Here is a 21,761-nt window from a genome sequence, read left to right as displayed (position 1 = left end):
TCACAGACAATCCCCAAACCAAGCAAACTCCTAATCTCTCAAAGGTGAAACACTGGTTCACATGACACATGATGCTGTACAGAGTATTTATTTGCTCCACTTCAGTTCACAGTTCAAATACATTTTCCCAACGATATACAGACAGACTCTTTATTCACAGTGGGGATGTGTGTGTGTGCAGGCAGGGTGAATTCACATTATGGAGGAGCTAACATCACTGCACTTGAATATCAATTCTCTCAGGAAGAACCTCAGGAGAATAACTATTTCAGGTAACAGCCGCTTCACCTTTCCCAGCAAGGTGGTGGCTAGACAGGAGGGAAGGGGCACTCCTGTTTAATCCTCATATGTTACTGGTCCTCACACTATCAGTCCCTATTAGGCAGCTGTATTAACTAAGCCGTCTGGAGGAAAATGCCAGGCCTAGAGCCACTGCTACAGTTATGCTAATATATACAAAGCTATTTACACAAAAATACCATTAAACATATACAAACTGTTCACAGGCTCTGACATTAAGAGAGCAGGGCCCAAGGACCAGCCTTGGGACTTACAGCTAATCCTGAAGTGCTATCCTGGAAGCTTTATAGGGAGATGCAGGGACAGAGAAGAGAGAGGGTGATACAGCAAGGAGAGGTGTCAAGAGCCCAGGAGAGCAAAACCATGGTAGATATGCCCATATGGAGGGAGTGTCAAAGTCCTGCCATCACCTCACCACTCACAGGGAAGTGCAGGGAGGCTGGAAGGGCACGTGTCAGCAGGAGGATGGAAGAGTCCTTTGCAATCCTCATCTCAGCCTGGCTCTGCCTAACGTCAAAGGTCAGACCTAGAAAGGCATACCGGGAAGACAGTTCCTATATTGTTGTCCTGCGCTGTGGGGAGCTGCTGGGGCAACAAAGCAGTTGCTTTTTATATGGTCATTTATATTACAAGAAAATTCATGTAGATGCTCTGCAACTACAACACAGGAGACTGATGGCACACTCAGAGGCACAGTTCAAAGCACTAAACACACTGTGAGCAAACGTGCCCTGGGGGTAGTCTGCTCCTCCTGGAACTGCACATAGGGCTGGGCTGGCAAGGCTGGCAAGGGAATGGTTGAGCCCAGAATAGGGATAAAATGCACAAAAAAGCTTTCCAGTTCTGCCTCTGTCTAAGCCTCTAAACCCCGAAGCAGTGGTGTGAGAATCAGCTTTGCTGTGACTGGATCTAGTGTGATCTCCACAGTGCCAGCAGGGATCTGTTGGGAATCTATCCCAAAAGGGCTGTGATGCATTTGCAAAGGAGGACTCGGCCCACTGGACTGCAGTGTGATGTTACAGTGACACTTTGGCTTCATAAAAAGTTTAGGGATGGACAGAAATAAGATGTGAACCTTTTTGCTTCTACATCACCCACATGAACCTGTCCTGAACTTGGGACTGGGGAAAGAAATATACATGTACAAGGGCTGGCAAATGCTGTGGGGACCATCTTTCTCAAGATCAGGTGATTCAGCCAGAGAGCTAGTTTGTCTGTGAGTTTGGGGACAGAATGAAGAAGAGGGCTGAAAGCATAGGAAAGGCTGTAGGCAAGACTAGCCCCGCAGGAGCCAGACAGAGGCTTCTCTCCAAAAATATAAAGATTAAAGCAGGTGGTGTCCTTTAGCCACACCATTTGCCTTGAGTCATCATGGCCCACTCTAGGCCTAGAGCTTATTTGACTGCCTGGAAATACTGTCTGGACATAAAAAGGAGTGTCCTCAATCTCATTCATAAATTAAACATACAAAAAATATACATATATTGTATAAATTGATACACACATATATATATAAAAAACCTGGTTTTATATATATATATGTATGTATGTATGTATGTATGTATATAAATTCTAAATTCACATTTCTGTATTACCTGGAGGGAAGCATGCAAGAACGGCATATGGAGGGGGAGACGCTGAACAAGGTTCCTCTGGTACAGGACAGGTCTGCCCAGGACAAACCTGCCTCCAGCAGCATTCCTCAGAGAGCTGAAGCAGGGGGAAGTGCTTTTAGTCCCTCTATACAGCAGTTTTCCTGAAGATCCACAGAGCAGCTTCCTGTATTCCCCATACAGGCCATGGGTCCAACCAAAATCTGAGGAACCACCAGGCTAGAGCTGCAGAAGGAAAGGCAAACAAAAACTAAGGCCAAAACCTATTATCATCCAGTCTGGTAGAGGAAAGTGGTAATTCACAGGTCAGCAACTGAACTTGGGCACCAACTATATGGAGGACCCTTGTCTGCCCATGTCAAAACAAGTGATCCCTGTCCCACCTCTCTGTTCCCTCTGTGAGTCTCTCAGTCCCTTATCATCAGCATCCCTGGTTCTAAGATCCTCCTTGTCCAACTGCCAAAGTACAGCTGGGCTTCACAATCTGTCCAGCTTATGCCCAAAGGGGCAGCCAGTCATCTTGCAAACAGACTCTTTGCATCCCACCAGGCTCTTTGCATCTCAAAGAGCACCCAACTGTGTCTGGAGAGAAGAGATCAAATGTTTTCAAAGGCCTGGATTTCATTAGGGATTCCCGAACAAACTCACCTTCTGAGGAAAGTCAACAAATTTCAGCCGGGCAAGAAATCGCCTCACTTCTCCACGGCTGATTTTGGGAGTAGTGGTGTCCTTTAGCCACACCATTCGACCTTGACTCATCATGGCCCACTTCAGGCCCAGCTTGCTGACCGAGAGAAATCCTGGCTGTTTTTCAGAGGTTGCAGTTGTTGTCACAGTGATGTGAAATGCATCCTTCTGGAGATCGTTAATTCCAACTGGTCCATCAGAAAAGGGTGAGAAAATATTGGTGAGGAGTAAATGATTACATTTCTTCCAAAAGAAATCTTACAGTGTTTACTAAGTCAAAACATCCACTGGAGTGAGGGTATATACAGTCTGACTTTACAACTCCGTGGACCTTAGTTAATCAGGGAAAATTATTATAAGTTAAAAATTTTCCATGGAAATAAAGTGAAATTTAGATCAGAAATGGAAGGGTTTGGTTCCAGGTGATGTTTCTGAGCTTGACATAGGAGATGCACATACTTCAATAATGCAGTTCACTTTCAGCAGCTATTGTTTTACCTCTACAGAAGGGGAAACTGGTAAAGCACAGGCAAGTAAACTCACTCCAGCCACTGCAGAATGATCTGTACAGACCTCAGAAATCCCTCAGGTGCTACCTTTAATGGCACTACACCCCATTGTTTCTCACAGCTACCTCTCCCTCCGTATTTCTCTTGGCCTAGGTAGTTTCTCCTCCATTTGTACTCACCTGCTGAAGCAATGACTTTGTCTGTTGCATTAGTGAGGTCCAAAAGGACTGTAGGAAAAACAGGATGGAGGAGATAGAGGTGGTGCAGCCCTGGGCGCTCAGGTCTGGGACCAGGCTGCTGTTGGAACAAAGGACAGACAAAAATGTTACAGCTGGCTAGCAAAGAGGAGTTTAGCTTTGCCAAATAAATAAAGAAGTTTTCTGACACTGCCGTCTTTACATGGATCAGAGAATCAAAAACTATATGGTTTTACAGAGACGAAATCCTGCAAAGTTTTTTTTCTAAAACATAATTTGCTCCACAACTTCTGGTTGGTAAGGTTGAGATGTGACTCTGTCAAAGCCAGCTTGATGGGTGAAGCTACAGTCTGGAAGTTTGAGTCTCCCTGCTGACTTGTGTGCCTGCATGCAGAGAAGTAGTGCTCTGGGGCTGGGAACAAATCTGCAGTAAAAATATCTCAGTGTTGCAGAAAAAAAATGAAATTCACACGGAAAGTTTTGATTTTGTGGATGCAAACTTTCTGTCCACAAAGCTTTCTGGTGAAGACTTTGCACACAAAACCTCCTGCGTTCAGGCTCAGAGAAGTCAGAGTGTCAAAGCAAGAGGAAAAGATGTCCCTGACAGCCACCTTCTATGGCAGGTTTAAAGTTCAATTACATTAGGAATATAAGACAGAGACTGCACGTGCCTCAAAGTGAAGAAAGGATGCTTGCTCACCAAACTTTGTAACACAGGCTGTGCTTCATCAGCCCAGAAGAGAAAAACAGACTTCTTGTCCAAAGTCATGACTGACAGTGCATCGAGTTGTTGCTTCTGCCATGGGAGTTCCTGGTTCCAAACAGGGAGGCCGGATTTGCCATCTATCACCACCACCTCAAGGCAGGGGGAGAGACCTAGCATTAACAAGTGTCCAGGTGTGGGCGTACAGAGAGGCCCCTTGCAGTGGCATGGCCTGTGCTGTTCTCTTTCATGCCTGGCGCCACACAGTGATGAGTGTCGGCCACAGAAATGGGAAAAGCAAGGAGCAAGGAATGATTGTCCCAGGGAATGATTGTCCCTTTCTACCCAACCTCCCTCACTCCTATGCTGCCACTGCCCTCCTTGCCTTCGCTTGTTTTACCTTTTTGTTCCCATCTCCGGTCTGTGCTTGCAGCATGAAGTCCAGAGTTTGGTCAGCACCAAAGTAACCTGGTACAGGCTGGCTGCAAATGTGAAAAAAGAAACACTCAGCCCCATGGCAGAAAAACAGGGATTTCAGATGGAGGCAGCACAGTTGCTTTCATCCTCCATTCTGTCTCTTAAAAAGGCAGTACTTGCTGTGCTAAGACAGACCTTCAATCCACTCAGAACTGTTCTGTCAGGAACCATTTGTTGGTGGATCAGAAAAGTGAAAAACGATCAAACAGCCCATGGTGCTTGTTAGCCACACTTCATCCATATGGGGGACATCCCTTGATAGGCTGTGTAGACACCTGTCTACCACCCCGAGACATGACTCTGTATTATTCTTCCCTTATCATGAGAAACTGTAGTTTTGCTATGGTCATAAAAAATTGCCCAGCCCTTTCAAAATGCATCAGCACATTTGACCTCCTGCTGAAAGTGTATTTCCCAAGCTGCCTTAGCTGTGAGAAATGGCTCTTAATATACTCACCATTAATGTCAGCCCATGATTCTTTGTTTTCTTACTTCTGGCAATTTTACAAGCCTTTTTATAACCTTCAGCATTTTAAATGAAGTCCCCTCTCATCCTCTCCCTTCTGGGTGACATAACACTATTACTTGAATCTCTCTCATTATAACTCTTTTCTAACCATCTTGCTTGCCTTTGGCTTTCTGACTCTTATCTCTGTCTTCCTTAAATTCACCACAGCTAGACACAAGGTTCTAAATAAGCACAAACAACTTCTCAAAATTCACAGGATCAGAGATTTTATGGCAAGGCAGGTTCATCAGAATATGTCTTCCATCCTCTTGTTTATGACAGATTGCTGTATTTTACCCAATTAACCAAGTATCAGTAGGCTGACTTTGACTAGATCTACCAGCCATGAGGCTTGCTATGGAAATACAAAGATGAGATGAATTCATCACTTCTCGTGACAGTCAGTTCTAATGATTAATCTCACCCAAAGAAACAAGCCCGCATTTTCATTTTCTTGAACATGAATGCCTTTCGCTCCAAGGCACTTGTTCTTGCTGTGGCAAGATTAAAATGCCTGTTAGCTCCTGTTACTTACACATGCTTATGAACTCACCTCTCAGGCTTCTCTTTGATCATATAAACCCACCGACTTAAATCTTCCATGCTAAAGCATTTTTTCCAGCCCTTTTCTCCAATTTTTTCCAGCTTCCCCTTTAAAATGTGCATACCAGAATGGCTCCTGAACAGCAATGCCGCAGTACAGCAGTGGCTTGACTATTTATACTTACTACATCAAACAATGTCATTTGATTTACAGGCACCTTTGGCAACCAGAACCAATGGCAGTATCATGGGATGCTCCTGTACCTTGAAAGCTCTCCAGTAGCAAGAAGGAAGTAGTAGGTAGCTCTATCTTATGGGCACAAACTTAAAACCTGTCCTAAGGTGCCTCTTCTCATGTCCCTTATGGGTTACAGTCAGAGGCAGATCCCACAAACTGAATGCAGACAGACATATGTATTTTAGATGCTACCAATCAACTGAAAAATCCCCTGGGCACTTTCTCAAATGAACCAGAAGGCTAGTAATTATTCCTGCCCAACAGTAATCCCCACAGCAACCTGCTATTAATCCTCTCTCATCTGAAACATCCATTTACAACACAATTTTCAACTGCTTACTCAATTTCATGGTCTCTGAACTTCACCCTTGTTTTATGACTACTGATTCTCCTTTATGGTCTTCCAGGGATCTTGTCAAAAGGTATCTGGAAATGCAGCACATCTGCAGCAACCAGGTTGTTTTTCTCAGAAACTGTTCCCAAAGGGCTGGACTCAGTCTGCCTGGCTGGAGTTGTGTGCTTGGGGCAGGTTTACCCAGGAAAAGGGGAGGTCTCAGCTGGCTCTGTAAGCTTTGTCTGATAAGGAACTGAGTTTTGGTCTGTTTGACTCTGTGGCGACACCCCTGAGCTGGATTTGTCCCCCAGCCTGTGTTGCTTAAGCAGAACTTCTCTAAGTCCTAAAAAATCAAAAAAAAAACCCCTCTTAAATAAATGCTTGTCCACAATATATTCAGTCTACCAGATTTGGTCTCTCTTAAGTCTGAGAAAACAGGCAGTCCAGGACTTCAGCACAGTGGTCTTGAACAGGAATTGCTTTCATTATTTTTCAATGCCTATCTGGCAGCTCCTGTACATGTGTTGGTATTCTTGTCCCTTGGGAGGTCACGGAACCAGAAAAACCAGGGCTGGAGTGCAGCAACAGGGAATACTAGTTGCCCAGAGAGGTTGTAGAGTCTCCATCTGTGGAGATATTTAAAACCTGACAGCACACAGCCCTGAGCAACTTGTTCTAGCTGAGCCTGCTTGAGCAGGTAGGCTGGACTAGGCAACCTCCAGAGGTGCCTTCCAACCTCAACCATACTGTGATTCTGTGAATGGAACAGGTAAAGCAGTTTTCAACCGTTTTGATTTGAACCCACAGAAATTTTCCAATTAGTGGGTCCATTTAGAAATTTCTTGCGTATAACTGATTTTACAGCATCTATGAACTGGCTTTGCTTAGTCAGTACACACTTACCCTCTAAACTAGACCCCAGACACATCCAGAAGACTGCAGACTCTGGGCCCAAAACACTTTTAGTCCATCTCCTTTCCCCATAGCATAATCAACTAGCCATAAGCCATTCCTAAAGCCATTGCTTATGTCACCCATCAGCCCTCAAGAATGTGGATATATGAATATCAAACCTAGCTGTACACCGATTTTTTTTGCTTAATGAAGTTCCAATGCCTGCTTCCTATAGATGCTCTTTACAGTCAGGTAACACTGGGCTGAGAGCTGCTTTCTTTTCTCTACATAGCCGAGCAAGCAATTTGTTTCCCACATAATTTCCCTGAACTGTGCCCAACTACCCCTTGCAAATATTTAATACGGGCCAAGCTGAAATTGCTGGTTATTATCAACCCACGAGATCTGGCAAATTACTTAATTTCCATGTGTGAAATCAGAGGATAAGCAGTATTTTTTTAAGGTTTACATTTAGTATAGATGGTGTGCTGACTACCATCAGAGAACTCATTTTCAACTTTCAAGGAACATTAAGAACTGTGGGCCATACTCAGACACCTTCTCTAAATACTTAACATCACTAATGCAACAGCTCCTCTCCACTGAGCTGGCAATTGGCAGCCCTGGACAGCAGATGGGCTGAATCACACACCAGTAATTCCCTGAATGGCAGTGCCACAACATTCTCATGACATCTATGTTGGGTATTTCAATCAAGCCCCTTATTTGTGACCACTCACAAGCACACAGATCAGGTTTCCAGCCTTCTGTTCCTTGCTCCCCCTGCCCTCCTCACTTGCTCAGCGATGCATTTGCACACCTCCAGTTCTTAAGATTTCTCTGCAGACTTGGAGAATTCTTCTCAATTGCTTTCTAAGGAGCACATGTGCTTACAAGTAAAAGGCAGGAAATGGTACAGGAAGAAACAAGACAGAAAAATATTCCCAAGTATGTAACCTGCTGATGTTCTGCAGTTCCAGGGTCCAGCGAGGCTCCAGATCCTGTCCCCGCAGCAGGATCAAGCCCTCTTTGGTTGTGATGAGCAGGTTGCTGCAATTTGTGTCAGGTGTCTTCATCGTCTGCAGGAAGTCAACACCCCCACTGGGACAAATGGAAAGCAAAGAGGAGATTCCGAGGCTTGTATCTGCACATCTCAGCACTAGCTGCCTGCCCACATGGCAATTCATCCTACCAAAGATTTGAATTATTCTTGGAGAAGCCCATCTTCTCCCCAGTGATGGAGCTTAGCTCCCTGTGGGGGTTCCTCAGTTAAGTTGGCTAAATTCAGGTGTGGGGTCTTCTGAACATCTTTAGTTACTATAAAAAGCACAGAGTCTGGGAGTTCACATTTGTTCCCTCCCTTTATTCCTATCCAGGCTGACCTTGACCACAATTTGGCAGTAAAGGACCTGAGAAATCCAGGCCCACAATGCTGTACACAGACTAAGCTTCCCAAAGGGACTCCATTAGCTGGGAACACCTTTTTTTTCCCTCCAGGTATGCACAGTGGGTGGAAGAAAGGAACAAGGAGTAGGAGAAGCAAAGGATTCCCTTTTATCATACTCTGCACTTCTTTTCCTAGGACAGCCACAGGACAGGGAGGAAACAATGGGTTCCCCAGAGTACTGTTATCAACTGGTCAATGAAAAGGACAGTATTCTACTTCCAGAGGGAAGCAGAAGGGACCATCTCTAGGAGTACTAAGAGGTGCCTACCCTCCCCTTCCTCTCCCAGCAGAAGCAAGATGACAAGTCCATCTCCTACCTGTAAATGTCAATGAGCTCTGACAGGTTGACAGATCTGCGCTTTTCCCACTCTGGCTCCTCCTGCTGTGGCATTGCAGGAAAGCTGTCCCAGTTTCTGGCTTGGGTAAAGATATCCCTCAGGGCAACTGCTTGAACATTACCTGCCAGGAAGAGTAAAGATGAAAAGTCTTTCCTGCAAAAGTGAACTCCTTAGTAGCATGGAGGGTCCTTGCAACCACTGCAGTTGTGGTAGAAGGCAAAGAAATGCCGAGAGCTGGAACTTCCCTGGCATGACACGCCTTTGGGAAACTCCAAGGTATTCCAGGCTAGCAGGTATTGGTGCTTCTGCACTTTTCCACACCATGGCAGTGAGACTTGTTCCCATGCCTTCTACTCCTAGCTTTTACAGCAGAAGGTATGGTAGAAGTATCCCAGGGATGCTCTGGGCCTTTTTAGGTAAAATGAATATTTTCTCAGTAAGGTGAAGTGCTGGAAAGGCAAGGTTTGTCTTACCAAAACCAAACAGGATGTAGATGGCTCCCTGGCTGGTGATGTGGACTTCGGGGCCAATCACTTTCCCTTCTCCATTGGTGCTGTACTTCACAGGCCCACCTAAAGCAGTCCCAGTCTTTCCTGACACCAAGATGAAAAACACATCAGGCTGCAAAGAGAGAGATGTAGAGATTTTTAGCAATGGTTTCATGCACTTGTGCTCTCAGAATCTTTCCCGGTCCCCACAGCACGAAGCTCCATTGCTCTTCCCCCCTCCCAGCAAGGTCTGGCTAGTGGTCTCTTTCTCTTTGCTCAGTCTCACCTCCTGAGCATCTTACATTCATGCTTTTCTCTTGACTACAAATCCATCAAAGATGGAAGGGACTTCAAAAACCTGAACTCCTCTAACATTAATGCCAGAATTGTAGAGAGGGATGAGCATAGAGGAAATCTGCATCTGAATTAATCACACAAGTATTTCTTTCTTCTGGATAAGCTGAAAGCTCCTTTCTCCAGAGAGCTATCTCAAGACAGCTCCCTACACTGCTGCTAAACACCCACTTCAAACCAAGCCTTCACTGAACAGAAACAGGTAATTCTCAAGTCTAAGCCAGGGGTAAATAATGACCCTTCTGTTCATTCCCAGCTGACTAGAAATGCAGGTAGTGTCATTATTGCTTAATCTCACTGTTCTGACCTACTGACAGAAAAAGGGTGCTTTTCAGGGAAATCTAAGGGAATGAAAATTAGGGGCTCTTGCAGCTCCTGTTGCAGCCTTTCCACATCAGGCTCCCTGTTCTTTCTCTAGATAGTCAAGGTCCTTTCAAACCTTGAGCAGGGATATGCTGTACCTGTGTCTCTTTGAGAGCCAGAACAACAATATCCCTAATCCCATCTCCATCTACATCTGGAAGAGTTGCAGCTGGTGCAGCCAGGATCCCACTTGAAAGGTGGATGGAGTTCAGCGTCCAAATGGTCTTGCCTGTAGGAAGAACAGGATGAAAGAGACCTGCAGCACTTGGGGAACCAGCAGGCAGCCCCAGAGGGTTCCACAAAACCTTCTTAAGAAAGGAGCAAAAGAGGTTGTTCCCCCCATTCTCTGAGAAGAGGAAAGACAAACTGGGGCAAGCTGCAGTGTAAAGCAAATTTCTTCCCCCAGCATTTCTTCAGGTTGTCTTTGAGTCATGCCTCAAGTCCTGCTGTGCTTCCTTCTTAGCCTCTCTCTAGAAAGACCTGAGCCCCAAACAATTCCTGAAACAGCAGAGAATATTTGAGGTTCACTCTTGGAAGAAGAGCCTAAATGAGAGTGCTGTTCTGCAGGACAGCAGTTGTTTTCCTCAGCCAGCAGTAAAGCCTGTAGGTAGATGCCAGGAAAGGGAACAGATGGGCAGTTCTGATATTCAAAGTGCAAATCTGTGTCTCAGTTAAATTCCCAGCAGCAAACAGTCACTCCAGCATGGCATACTCACTCCACCTCAGGGTGAAAGCATGTTAGCAGATGTGATGTCAAATGGTTCAGCAGTCCAGCATGGACCCAGCTGGAAACTCACTAAAACCCGATTTGCAAATTGGCAAATAAACATGTGAAAAATGCAAAATGAAATTCAGTGCTTTTACTTTTCCATGATTCTTTTGCCAACATTTCTGCTTTTTTCAATTAGAGATTAAAAATGCTTTTCTGCTGTTGCTGCTGCGTAGGATAGGGTTTTCCCCTGCATGACAAAGGAAACCAAAGGCCACACCTGCAAACACTTGCGCACATTAATAACTGCTACTGCTGGTAAAGGAGACAGCCTATGGTCCTGACCATGCAAACATTGTGCAAGTTATCTGGTCCCTAAAAGCATCTGAAAGGTAAGTGCTGCTGCTCATTGACTGGATCTGCCACTTAAACCCAAGGTTTCCTGTATGTCTCCATTCTCTGTTCTGATTCCAAAACCACTCCTATACCTACTTACGACTATTTCTGCCAGTGACTTAATGTGCTAGAACAAACAGCAATCAGAGAATGGAGGTGCACATGATCAGGTGATTAAAAATGCAATATTCATTCACATCTAATCAATTCTTCTGTGGGCCTAATTTCTCTGGAAGGTTTCTTGGCTGTAGCACATGTCCTTATATAACTACCCCAAGAATGGTGTTCAGCTTTTCAGTGCTGTTAGGTACGTGCTGAGTTGTACTAACAGCTCAATGTTGATGAGAACAGACCTTACATATCCTTTATGCCATGGGGATGCTACAGGATGAGATTAACACTTTGAAATGTTCTGAGGTGGTAGAATGAAGATGCTGCCACGGAGCAGCAATGGTTTGGATTCTCTTATCCTGTGTAACTAGAAACTCATGAGTGTTTTGACTCCTTCCTGTGTGTCACTAGATAATGGCCACCATGAAGTGCCAGCACTGAATCATTCATGCTTATTAGTCCCTTAAAGAAAACAAAAAGGCAGTAGCATACTTCTAATATGCTAGTAGTTGACTCTACCTGTGGAGGCACTGAGAAGGCTGAGCAATTTTGATGTTCCTGTAACAAGGCAGACGGGCTCTGCAGCTGCCCCCAGTGACAGCCCTTTGCACCGCACACTCCGAGTCTCCTCTGGAAGCTGGATGGACCACAAGGTGCTGCCATTCATACCAGAAAGGGCCACCACAGTTACGGAGGGCCTAGAGACACCTGCAAGAGGCAAAGAGAGAGTGAAATCCCTTGGCATCAGAGGCTACGTCCATGCTGCCTTTGGTCTTCGCACTTGAGTTCCAGCTCTAGCTACTAGAGCCAAGTGGCTCAAGCCAGCCACATCCACACTGCCTGAAAGCAAAGGTCAAATCCCACCCCATGGCTAAGTCTCTCTGCCTGCAGAGCCTAGCAGTGATCTCCAGACAAGCTGGGCTGTCAGCCAACAGCGCAGACAATTGTGGAAGTTGGACCTGAGCTCACAGCAAGAAATGTAGTCAGCTGGGCACAGAGGAATGAAGATCCTGGGGACAACCTGCTCAGTTGTGCTGACTTCCTGGTGTGAAATGTACTGCTGTCAAACCAGACTGATCCTTCTGATCCCCTCCACCTCAAGATAACAGCTAGCACCAAGGGAAACCTTGCAGTGACTCGCGAGGCAGATGCCACCTTGTGTGAAAGTCCCGGGTTGTTTGTAGTTCTAGAGCAGCAGCAGGTGATGGGCAATCTGAGAGATTTTTTCTTTGTTTTCCAAGTGAGTTTTATTATTGTGAATAACAGACTGAATGCAACCAATTGGTGTAACTCAGGGGTCTTTTCCTTATTCACCAGTTAGCACAAAATAATTGTTAAAAAAATGTCCTCTATGCTGTTTCAATTGACTGTTGGCTCTGATTCCAATGTGAGCAACTTTTAGCTCAGCCTGCCCTCAGACATAATTGTGGTTACTGTAATCTCCACCTGGTATGCTCATATCGCAATTTAAGATGAACTCCCATACATTTCAAAATGACAACAGTCCCAGTTGACTCCTGTCTTACCAGAAAAACAGCACGTGACCTGACTACACAAAGGGCATATCTGGGTCACTGGCTAAAAGGAAGTCTGAGCCCACTCTCTAAATCAAACTCACTCCCTTCTCAAACTGAAAATCATCTGGCTTATGCTAAGGGGTTGCCCCAGCCCAAGTTCTCCTCGTTGGGTTGGCAGGGACCAAGAACAACTAACTCCTGAATGCAGCTCACAGCTGTCGTGTGTACAAGCTGGAGAAACAGCTAACAATGTCATAGCTTACTCCATCAGGTACCTATCCCAAGCTTATCTCTACCTGACACTGTGTGAATGCTCTGAGCCCAAGCTACAGGAGGGCTGATGTCCAGCTATGTGGATTTAGGATTGTGATGTGCTTATACCTGCTTTAGTGTCTGCTTTTTGTCTTCCAGCATAGCTATAGCCCAGGATGCAGCTAGGTATAGCTAGTTCCATTCAGAGCGTGCTGAGAACTGTACATACATCTGCGATGAAAGATAAATACAACGCAGTGGCAAAATACAGAACGCAAGGACAACCTCTACAAACTGAATGCAGCCTTTATGTCAATGGTATCTCCCTCTCTCACTTTCTTTTTTAACTTACTCTACAGTTTTCTCTCTGCTCATAGGTTTCTTTCTATAGGACTTGCTATGAAATACCAAGGGCCTTGCCTGGGCCATGAAGAAGCAGCATCTTCTCTATCCTCTAACTATAATTTTATTACCCTACTCTTTGAAGACCCAAGGCATTTTGCTCCCACAAGAGTTCTCTTCAGGCTTGCCCCCTGAAAGTGCCTCTGAGCCTGAACAGATTCACATAATCTCAGGTGATGCCAGGCTGGCAGACACAGTACAAGAGGCAGCTGGGAACCTCCAGGACTTCAGAAGCCCAGTGCAATAGGATGCCACTTTTGGACTTGGCAGCCCCTGTATAACAGTGGCCAGTATCAGCAGGCTGCTATGTTACCTGAGGGGTGTGAGGGTTAAGAGAGAAAGCCAAAGCAGCTAGGAGGAGGAAGCAGGGCAATACCTGCTGAACAGCCAGGCACAGTAGCTTCTCCACCATCAGCCAGTCTATTATCTGTGAATTAACAATGATTTGGAGCCTGGCAAGTGTATGGAGTGACCTGGAGAAAAACGCAGCAAGGTGAGGGTGTTTCCTGCAAAGCTGACCTACAGCTGCTCTAAAAAAATCCATAATGCTCCCTGTTGGCAAGCAACTGGTTAGTTCAGAAGAACCAGAGCTCTCCAACAGTCAGCTCTGCCATCACTGTTCCTGTCACCAACTACCCTTGGTAATGACCAGGACACTGAACCACAGATTAGGAAAGAGTTGAGACTCCACCACTAAATCTCATTTGTGACCTTTGTCAAGCAGCTTCCCTTCTCTGTGCTTCCACCTCTGTGCCTGTAAAAGGCTATTGTGAAGGGCTCTGAGAGATAACAAGGGTAAAAAACCCCACCTTATTCCCAATTGCTATTTGTACAGCAGTGCTTTCTGATCGCTTTATCTCTGCCCTCAAACCAAGCGTACACAAATAAAAGACATAGAGATGGACTTGCCCCAAGACGAGATAAGGGGAAACAGATGACGTTGACCCAACAGGTATGGGAGCACAGGCTTGCAATGAAAATTATGAGCAGCATGACAAAGCACAGGCACAGTAGACCAGCCATTTTAAGGAACTCTGAAAAGAGCAATGCAGTGGATTTGCAGTGGCAGGAACTCTTCCCGTCCATAAGACAAACATACAAAAGTCAGTACTGATACATACAGAAAGAGGAATGGAAAGGAGCTGCGGCGCTTACCCATGACGCTAGCATTCATCAAGGCAGTGAAGACAATGAGGATGTCAGGGAGCCCATCACCGTTCACATCACACAGCTCCAGTGGGGATAACACACCACCTGGAACAGTCACAGCAAATCACCACACTGTTGTCAAAAAGGCCACCCAGCCCATTTTCCACACTGGGAGAGGAGGGCTGGCCCAGAAAAGAGACTCATGGACAGCCAAGCCTCACAGAGTCTGCTAGGGAACCACCAATGCCAGGCAGCTCACACCACGGCAAGATCTTTCATTGCATGGAAAGGCAGAAATGTAGCATCTGGGTCAGAGAAAGGAAAGGGAAAAAATGGAGGAGCTAACAGAAAAAGATTTCTGCTTCCCACTTCACTTTCTGACGTGATGTGGGAGCCACGTATCTTACAAAAGGCATAGATTTTGGAAGCCAGGGGCAGAAAGCAAGGAGGGAGAGACATATCTAGACCTGGCAGAAATTATTTCACAAACCACTGTTACTTTAATGCAGAAATCAGAACAGGAGATACTTTAGAAATGTTACCAGTGGCCCATATAGGATGACAAAAGATCTCGAATGTTGATTTACAGATTCAAGCAGGACAAGAAGACAAAAGAAATAAGGTTAGTTAAGCCAGTTGGAAGACACAAAGACTTCTATCCTTCTCCTCCCTAACACACCCACACACTTCAGTGTGGAGGTGCTGGTGAAATCCAGGATGTAGAGAGGGAAGTGCTATGTTTTAAAGTGGGCTTGGGCCATCTCCATCTGGAACAGAGCGCACCATCCGGACAAAAAGGCAGGATGGGAGAAGAGTCAAAATGTTTTTTGGTGTTGACAGAAACAAGATTTTGTGGCACTGTTATCTACTGATGCCAGATTTCACAGGCCTCAGCTTGAAGAGCGAGCAGGAACGCAGCTGCCTGTCTATTACCTCGGAGCATCTGCAGCGGTGAGGAAGGGCCTCTGCTCCGACCTGGCTCTCCCAGATAGGTCTCTCCCGCTGAAGCCCAGCCTGGGAGCTGCCACCTCCCCCACCAGATGCTGTTCCTGGGGCTTTCTCACCTGCTCCCTGACCTAGGTTGCGGTTCCAGGTGTTATGCAAGTCTCTAGGGGGACAGGGAATTAGAAATGCGCACACCAACACAAGAATCATCGAGATCACCACAGTGAGCAAAAAGATCGCTGTGCGCAGGTATGGCATGAGGGAGGGAGCAGCCTTCTGCTCCAAACTCCCAGCCGCCTCTGCAGGATAACCCTCGGGTGCGCTCTCTGACGTGTGCTGCTTTGCCATCCCAACCTCCACATCAGAGTCAGGGTCCTGCACCTCCTCAGGGGGGCTCTTCCCGTTCTTGACCCCCCCGTTCTTCTGGATGTTGAGTACCAGGTCATCTTCACTTTCATCACTGTCGGCCTGAGTGAGGGGATCGTATTCCCCGAGGTCCGGACTCTTCTTTCCTGAGGAAAGAGATGGAGAGAGACAATAAAGCATGACTTCGTCGCTTTTGCAGGATCTCAGTGGAGAAAAGGCTGCAGTGGAGAATGGTACAGAAGGGATGACAGCGCAGTCTGCATTTTGCATGGATCCAAGTGAGAGGCGTGAGAGGAAAGACAGGGTCTGTCCATGTTTCAGAGTAGCAGCTGCAGGAGAAAAGATGCCGACAGTTTATTTTCCCAAGATAAAGGTGTGTGTGTGTATATATATATACAAAATATCTATAAACATATATATACACGCACACATATGTATGTGTATATATATGGAATTCACGGCCGATTTAATTCTAATACTTTCCTGTTTGGTAATGAGACGCACTGACAGGAAGTCATGCTTAACACTCCGAGTACCTAAACCGCAGCACTCTCTTGACTTCAGACTCTGAACTCCTTTAGCATTTGTCAGTCTCTAATCCCAACACAGCCCCTCTTCACTTGTAGTCTGTGTTCTCTGAGGGGGCCTCCCTCTGCAGCTCATTGCTCCCCTCCTCCTCCTCCAGCCTGGTCCAAGCACCACTGCTGCCTTCTAGTGTGCCACACCTGCTGTCCTGCTTCGTGAGGGATAGAAGGGATAGAGCACTGCGCACAGTTTCTCTGCAGTGCTGGTAAAAATGGGTATCGACTCCCTGAAGATGAGGGCAAAGTGATTTTGCCCTTTTGGGCCAGTGACATGCTGGTGTCTGAAGGGATCAGGGCTGCCCCTCTAAGACACCACCTTCTCTGCATGGCTCAGCACCTCGAGATGGAGTGCTCCAGCCCCTGCAGTAGGAAACCACAGTGCTCCTGCTCTGTTCCTGCTCCCACCAGAGCCAGGAGCTTGTGCTTGGCCTTGCCAAGATAGATAACTTAGTACTGATTGATGCCTTCAGGTGGTGGTACAAGAAAGTAGCTTAGCTTTAGGTGTCTCTCCCACAGGTGCCTGGCACATGCATAACTTCTGCCGCAAGACCTAGACAGCCGCAGGGAGTGTGACGAGGGCAGGTGTAGAGCCTGGTCGTATATACTGGCGTAAGGCCAGGGCCATCTGTTTATGGGGGCAGGCAAGATAACGCATACTCACTGCCCTGAGCTACGAGTGGAGGATCACGTCTCAGGGAGCTGCCCTGCGACACAAGGCTGGGCATGGAGCCATGGCCACTGCTCCGATGATTGCAGGGTCTCAGTCTATTTCTCTCTCTCCTATTCCAAGGTGGGACTCTGCTATCCCAGATATCTGCTTCATTTCCCTTTGCCTAAAGCTGACCTGAGATGGGAGCTGACTTGTGCCAGAAGATGCTTGAGGTGATACATGCAAGGCATAAATAATAAGCAAAAACATGCATGCTGTAACCATGCACAGACACTAAGACGATGAGAAGGCTTTACAGAGCGGAAATTTAAGGGCTTTCAAGATTATTCTTTCTGCATAATATGCCTTACTTCTGGTTTTCCTGTTAAAGGCAGACTCAGTTACAGATGTACTGTAGTATCTAGTTAGTGCAACACACCTATTTTGCATCATCTAGAATCTATTTTGCAGCACACACATCTCACTTCTTTCTCATTTCTTGCCCCACGAAAGGACCTTCACTTCCCCTTCCTGTACCACTATAAATGGTATTCAGTGTCAATTTCAGGACTTAAGAAAAACTGCCTCCCAGTAAAGGCCAAATGCCCCACACTAAGTGGAGCAGCCAGGACAACCCACCCAGACGGAATAGAGGGAAATAAAGATATCCAACGAAATCACGTATCTAAATCAGACCCTTCCTTTCTGAACTAGGGGCTTCTACAAAAGAATCACATCAAAACAATTTGGTGCACATACACACTCCAAAAAGCTGTTCCTTGTGGAGGTAGAGCACCCAGCTAAAAGATACTACATTCCTACGGGACGGTCCACTGTATCCCTGAGACACTGCATCATTTCACACAGATCTGTCCTAAACATGCATTCAAAGTTGGGCTTTTCAGGAAGTCTTGATAACCTTGGCTCCATCCTGTGAACAGCACTGAAGGCCACCGACCTCGGTAGCACAGAGCTCTCTGCTCAGAGATTGCAGTGACAGCACAGTGTGAATTTCCCAGATGTCTATACAGTAGGTTGTGCTGACAAGTTGCTGAAAGAGTACTCAGCGAAAACAAGAAATTCCAGACAGGGCTCGCTGGCAGGGTATTTGCAGCTTCTCACTACAGATCCAGATGTGCCAGTTCAAGCCAGGTCAGAGTGGTATGAAAAGCAAATACTGCTGGCCCAAGAGGAAATGGTATTTAGCCTAGGAAGTCAAAGTTGGACAGTTATGTTAACAAGACTGCTCCACGTTTTGGAAACTGGTGTGCTTTGAGTAAAACAACTCAACAGCACACTTACACTTCAGATATATTGTGATTTGTTTAAATATTTTAATTCCAGACAGTCAACCCAGAAGACTGAAACCTGCTGTTCACCCTTGGGGCAAATAAAAACATTGATGGGAATGAGCTTTATCTGGAACAGTTTTGTTCTGTATCTCTAGGAGACAGAAAGGACCTCGAAACTATGGCTCCCCCACTCCTTGAACTGGCAGGGACGGAGATGTTGGCAACATCGACAGTGGTGTCAACCAGAGATGATCTGTAACAAGAACACCTTTCCTGCTGAGTACCACTGATCAGAGGCTAGAAAACAGCTACTACATAGTAATGACTTACAGCTTTTGGTAATCTACACAGGAAAGGATCTACTGAGTTACAGGAGAGCTTCTCAGCGTTATTTCATGTCTAAGTCTGACCAAGAACCAGAAACCGGCATTCCTTCCCCCTGTCTTTTCTCAAAAGGTCAGCTGGTACTCTCACAAGGCACAGCCACTCCGTAAGGTCAGGCATCAAATGCCCTGCTGATTACTTTTTGTAAACCAAAAGGAGGGAAGACACTGCCCTTTAACAATGGCTGTTGGAGCACTCACCTAGCACAGGGAAACTCAATTGCATATCTAATCTGCAGATTAGGTCTGCAGATCAGAGGATACAAATGCTCATCTCTCATTGTTGGGGAGAGCCCTAACAATCGATCTGTAGGTGTTTTGGGAATGCGTCTGGAGGGCTGGCAGGGATGTGCCCAGCCTGGCCCCAGAGACTGTTCTGCGCTGCAGAGAATATATAAGTCATGATTCATCTGGCTGGAGAGAGAGAAGGAACATGACTCTTCGTCTAAGTCACTTGCTGTGGGAAGGAGGGATACCACACCTGCCTTCTACTAATCACTCCCAAATTATTTTTCAACAGAAAAGCATAAATAGAGAGACATAAATAGCAGTAAAGAATGTGTGAAAACAAGGGCAGTCTCACACCATTTAGAGAATCATGATTTATTGAGAAGTGCTCCAGAATTCAAATTCTTTCCTTTCTGGTCAACAACAAGGCTCAGGCTGGGGGAAGACAGTATGTCCATCACAAGAAAGCTAAAACTGCCTCTGTTGGAAGTGATCAGCTGTCAGAAAATCCAACACCCCCATGTAGTTTTCAGCTTTTCATCAAGGAAGCAGAAATGCTAAGACCCAAGTTGGCCTCTTGGTCAAACTCTCTCCCTATCTTGTGAAACAATAAACACTGTGTAACCTTCATGATAAATTAGTCCCTGTACTAAAGAAAACAGACTCCAGATCTACGCCGAGGAAGACTGTGGCCTTGTGTATGTAACAGATCTGTGTAACTCACACCTTGTTATCTGTCTTTTGCATAGCACCTCTAAGCTTATGTAAACCTTGCATCCACTTTACAGGGACAGAGTTCGTATCAGCAAAGTCAGTTTCCCTGCTGCACTGTGTTCTCTCCTACAGGTATAGTAAATAAACTGCTTCTGTTCTGACCTGTTCTAAATTGTACTCCATTTTTTCTAAGGCACCAGTGATGAAACAGAGGTTCCCAATCAGTGGCCTGTCATTACAATCAGAGGAACTGTTGCTCGTAGTCTGTGGCTAAGTTACTGGTCACGTCGCCCTGGATTTTTTTTTGCAGCCACTCAAAGAAAAAGCAAATACTGAAGACGGAGGTTTTCAGAGGCTGAAGAGAGAGAGAAAATGCCTCAAACTTATTGACTTTCAAGGGCAGTGGGACTCTAAACTGCACTTTATGATTTTGCAAATCCCCTGTGCATTTGCCTAATAGTACTTTTTGCACAGGCAGCTCTTGCAACTATTGCAGTAGAAGAATGTGACCTCTCAAAGAAGAAAAGATGACTCGTGATCATAATTTGGAAAGGAGACATCTGTGAAGTGATCTGTGTTGGAATCAGGTCTCACTCATAATGAAATACTCATTGCTAGCGCTGATAGCTTGAAAGATATTAATTGTAATCTTTTTTTCTGTTTTTAACTTACTGGAAAGGTTTTTGCTTGCACTCACTTTGGAGTGAAAAGAGCAGATCTTGGACTTTAGATAAGTACAATTTTCAGTGCGTTATTCCAATGATGACATACTGGTTCCAGTATCCTTTGTATTCGCTTCATGTTGTTTATTTTTCTTTTTTTTCCCCAGCTGGCAGTTGGCAGGCACCAGGTACTGCAGACATATCTCTAAGCCCATGGGGAGATAAGTTGCCACATATTGATGTAATTAATTTAATGATGCAGCAGGAAAAAACAGCCATAGCAATAGACTTTCTGCTTTCTCATTGCTGTTGAAAGCTACATTTTTCAAGAGCTAACCACAGAAACAAGGTTATGATATAAGCAATTTAACCTAAGGACTGATGCGAGAACTGTTTTCTTAACTGCAGTTGCAAGGCCTGTGCTCTTTTCCAAATCAGTGCCTCCCAACAGCAGATACCAGACAGATCACGCTGGTTCCAGAGGTCCAGGAAGAGATCTGTACTTGTTATTGTACAGTTCCCCAGTGGTCACACCCCAATACACACACTTATACCCACCAGTTTGCACTTTTCCTAAATAAACTTCATGCCAAGTGTATTCCTTCCCATTTAGACATAGATATACATACCCAGGAAGAAACTGATTTGCAAACAAAACTTCTTTGAATGAAATCTAACAGGGACTACATAAACTAACGACTCCTGGTACGGGTTACTAAAAGCTGGCGGGAAGGGCCCTGAAGACATTACTGTGCTCTTCACAGACTGAGGCAGGAGGAAAGCACTACCTGCCCACTGCACAGACCGGGGCACTGCGGGACCAGAGCGGTGCGTGGTGCCGGGGCGAAGCCCTCCCCAGCAGCGCACAGCCGGGCCCCGTCTCTGTCCCACGGCTGTCCCGAAGGCGAGACACGGTCAGGAGGGGCAAGGAGGCACTTTCCCATCGGGTTAACACAGCCAGGCGCGCCGGCACTGTCTCCAGTCCATCCAACCGCAACTAGTGCGCTCTCAGGATCTCGTTTCGCCACGGATTTTCGCTCCCTTTTAATCTCCTCGCCGAAGAGAGCGGCTGTTGGGCTGCCGCTCGCTGCCTTATCTTCGGAAGATCTGGCTCCCTGACACAATAGCCCCTTACGCTTGAATATCCTTTCATCTCGCTGAAGATCCCCGGCTGGAAGGCACGACCGTAAACGTTTACCTGGGTAACCGCAGCGGCACTCGCCGAACTCCTGGCCCGGCTTTTGAGGCCGAAACCCGGCGGCAGCGGCTCCGAGAGGGACCGGCGCTTCCTCGCGGCGGTGCCGGCCGTTCCCCAGCCCCCTCTGCCCGCTTCTGCGCGGCCTACGGCAGCCGGCGCCTCCTCCCTCCCTCCCAGGGCCGCGGCCAGGCCCAGGGCCGCGGCCAGGCCC

At 46.3% G+C, this 21,761-nt stretch overlaps 1 protein-coding gene across 2 annotated transcripts in view; it reads right to left on the bottom strand.

Annotated features, from left to right (window-relative positions):
• Positions 1–72: 72 nt before the first annotated feature.
• The window catches only part of KIAA1467 (KIAA1467 ortholog), a 21,985-nt gene continuing 296 nt past the window's right edge, over positions 73–21,761 (bottom strand). Inside the window, exons 2-13 of one of the 2 annotated variants that reach the window (XM_010565841.1) lie at positions 15,594–15,986; positions 14,536–14,634; positions 11,729–11,917; positions 10,092–10,222; positions 9,262–9,409; positions 8,768–8,909; positions 7,961–8,104; positions 4,410–4,491; positions 4,007–4,162; positions 3,289–3,406; positions 2,562–2,788; positions 73–2,138 (exon numbers count right to left, since the gene is read on the bottom strand). In XM_010565841.1, the coding sequence (XP_010564143.1) occupies positions 2,133–2,138; positions 2,562–2,788; positions 3,289–3,406; positions 4,007–4,162; positions 4,410–4,491; positions 7,961–8,104; positions 8,768–8,909; positions 9,262–9,409; positions 10,092–10,222; positions 11,729–11,917; positions 14,536–14,634; positions 15,594–15,986 (1,835 nt within the window). In that variant the 3' untranslated portion in view covers positions 73–2,132. Of the gene's footprint in view, positions 2,139–2,561; positions 2,789–3,288; positions 3,407–3,977; positions 4,163–4,409; positions 4,492–7,960; positions 8,105–8,767; positions 8,910–9,261; positions 9,410–10,091; positions 10,223–11,728; positions 11,918–14,535; positions 14,635–15,593; positions 15,987–21,761 lie in introns of those variants that run through there. The other variant, XM_010565842.1, reaches the window with a different exon arrangement.

The sequence above is a fragment of the Haliaeetus leucocephalus genome, unplaced genomic scaffold (genome assembly GCF_000737465.1).
Source record: "Haliaeetus leucocephalus isolate CR32 unplaced genomic scaffold, Haliaeetus_leucocephalus-4.0 Scaffold196, whole genome shotgun sequence".
NCBI lineage: Eukaryota > Metazoa > Chordata > Aves > Accipitriformes > Accipitridae > Haliaeetus > Haliaeetus leucocephalus.
Note: the sequence above shows the minus strand (reverse complement) of the source record. Positions and strands in the feature narration are given on the sequence as shown.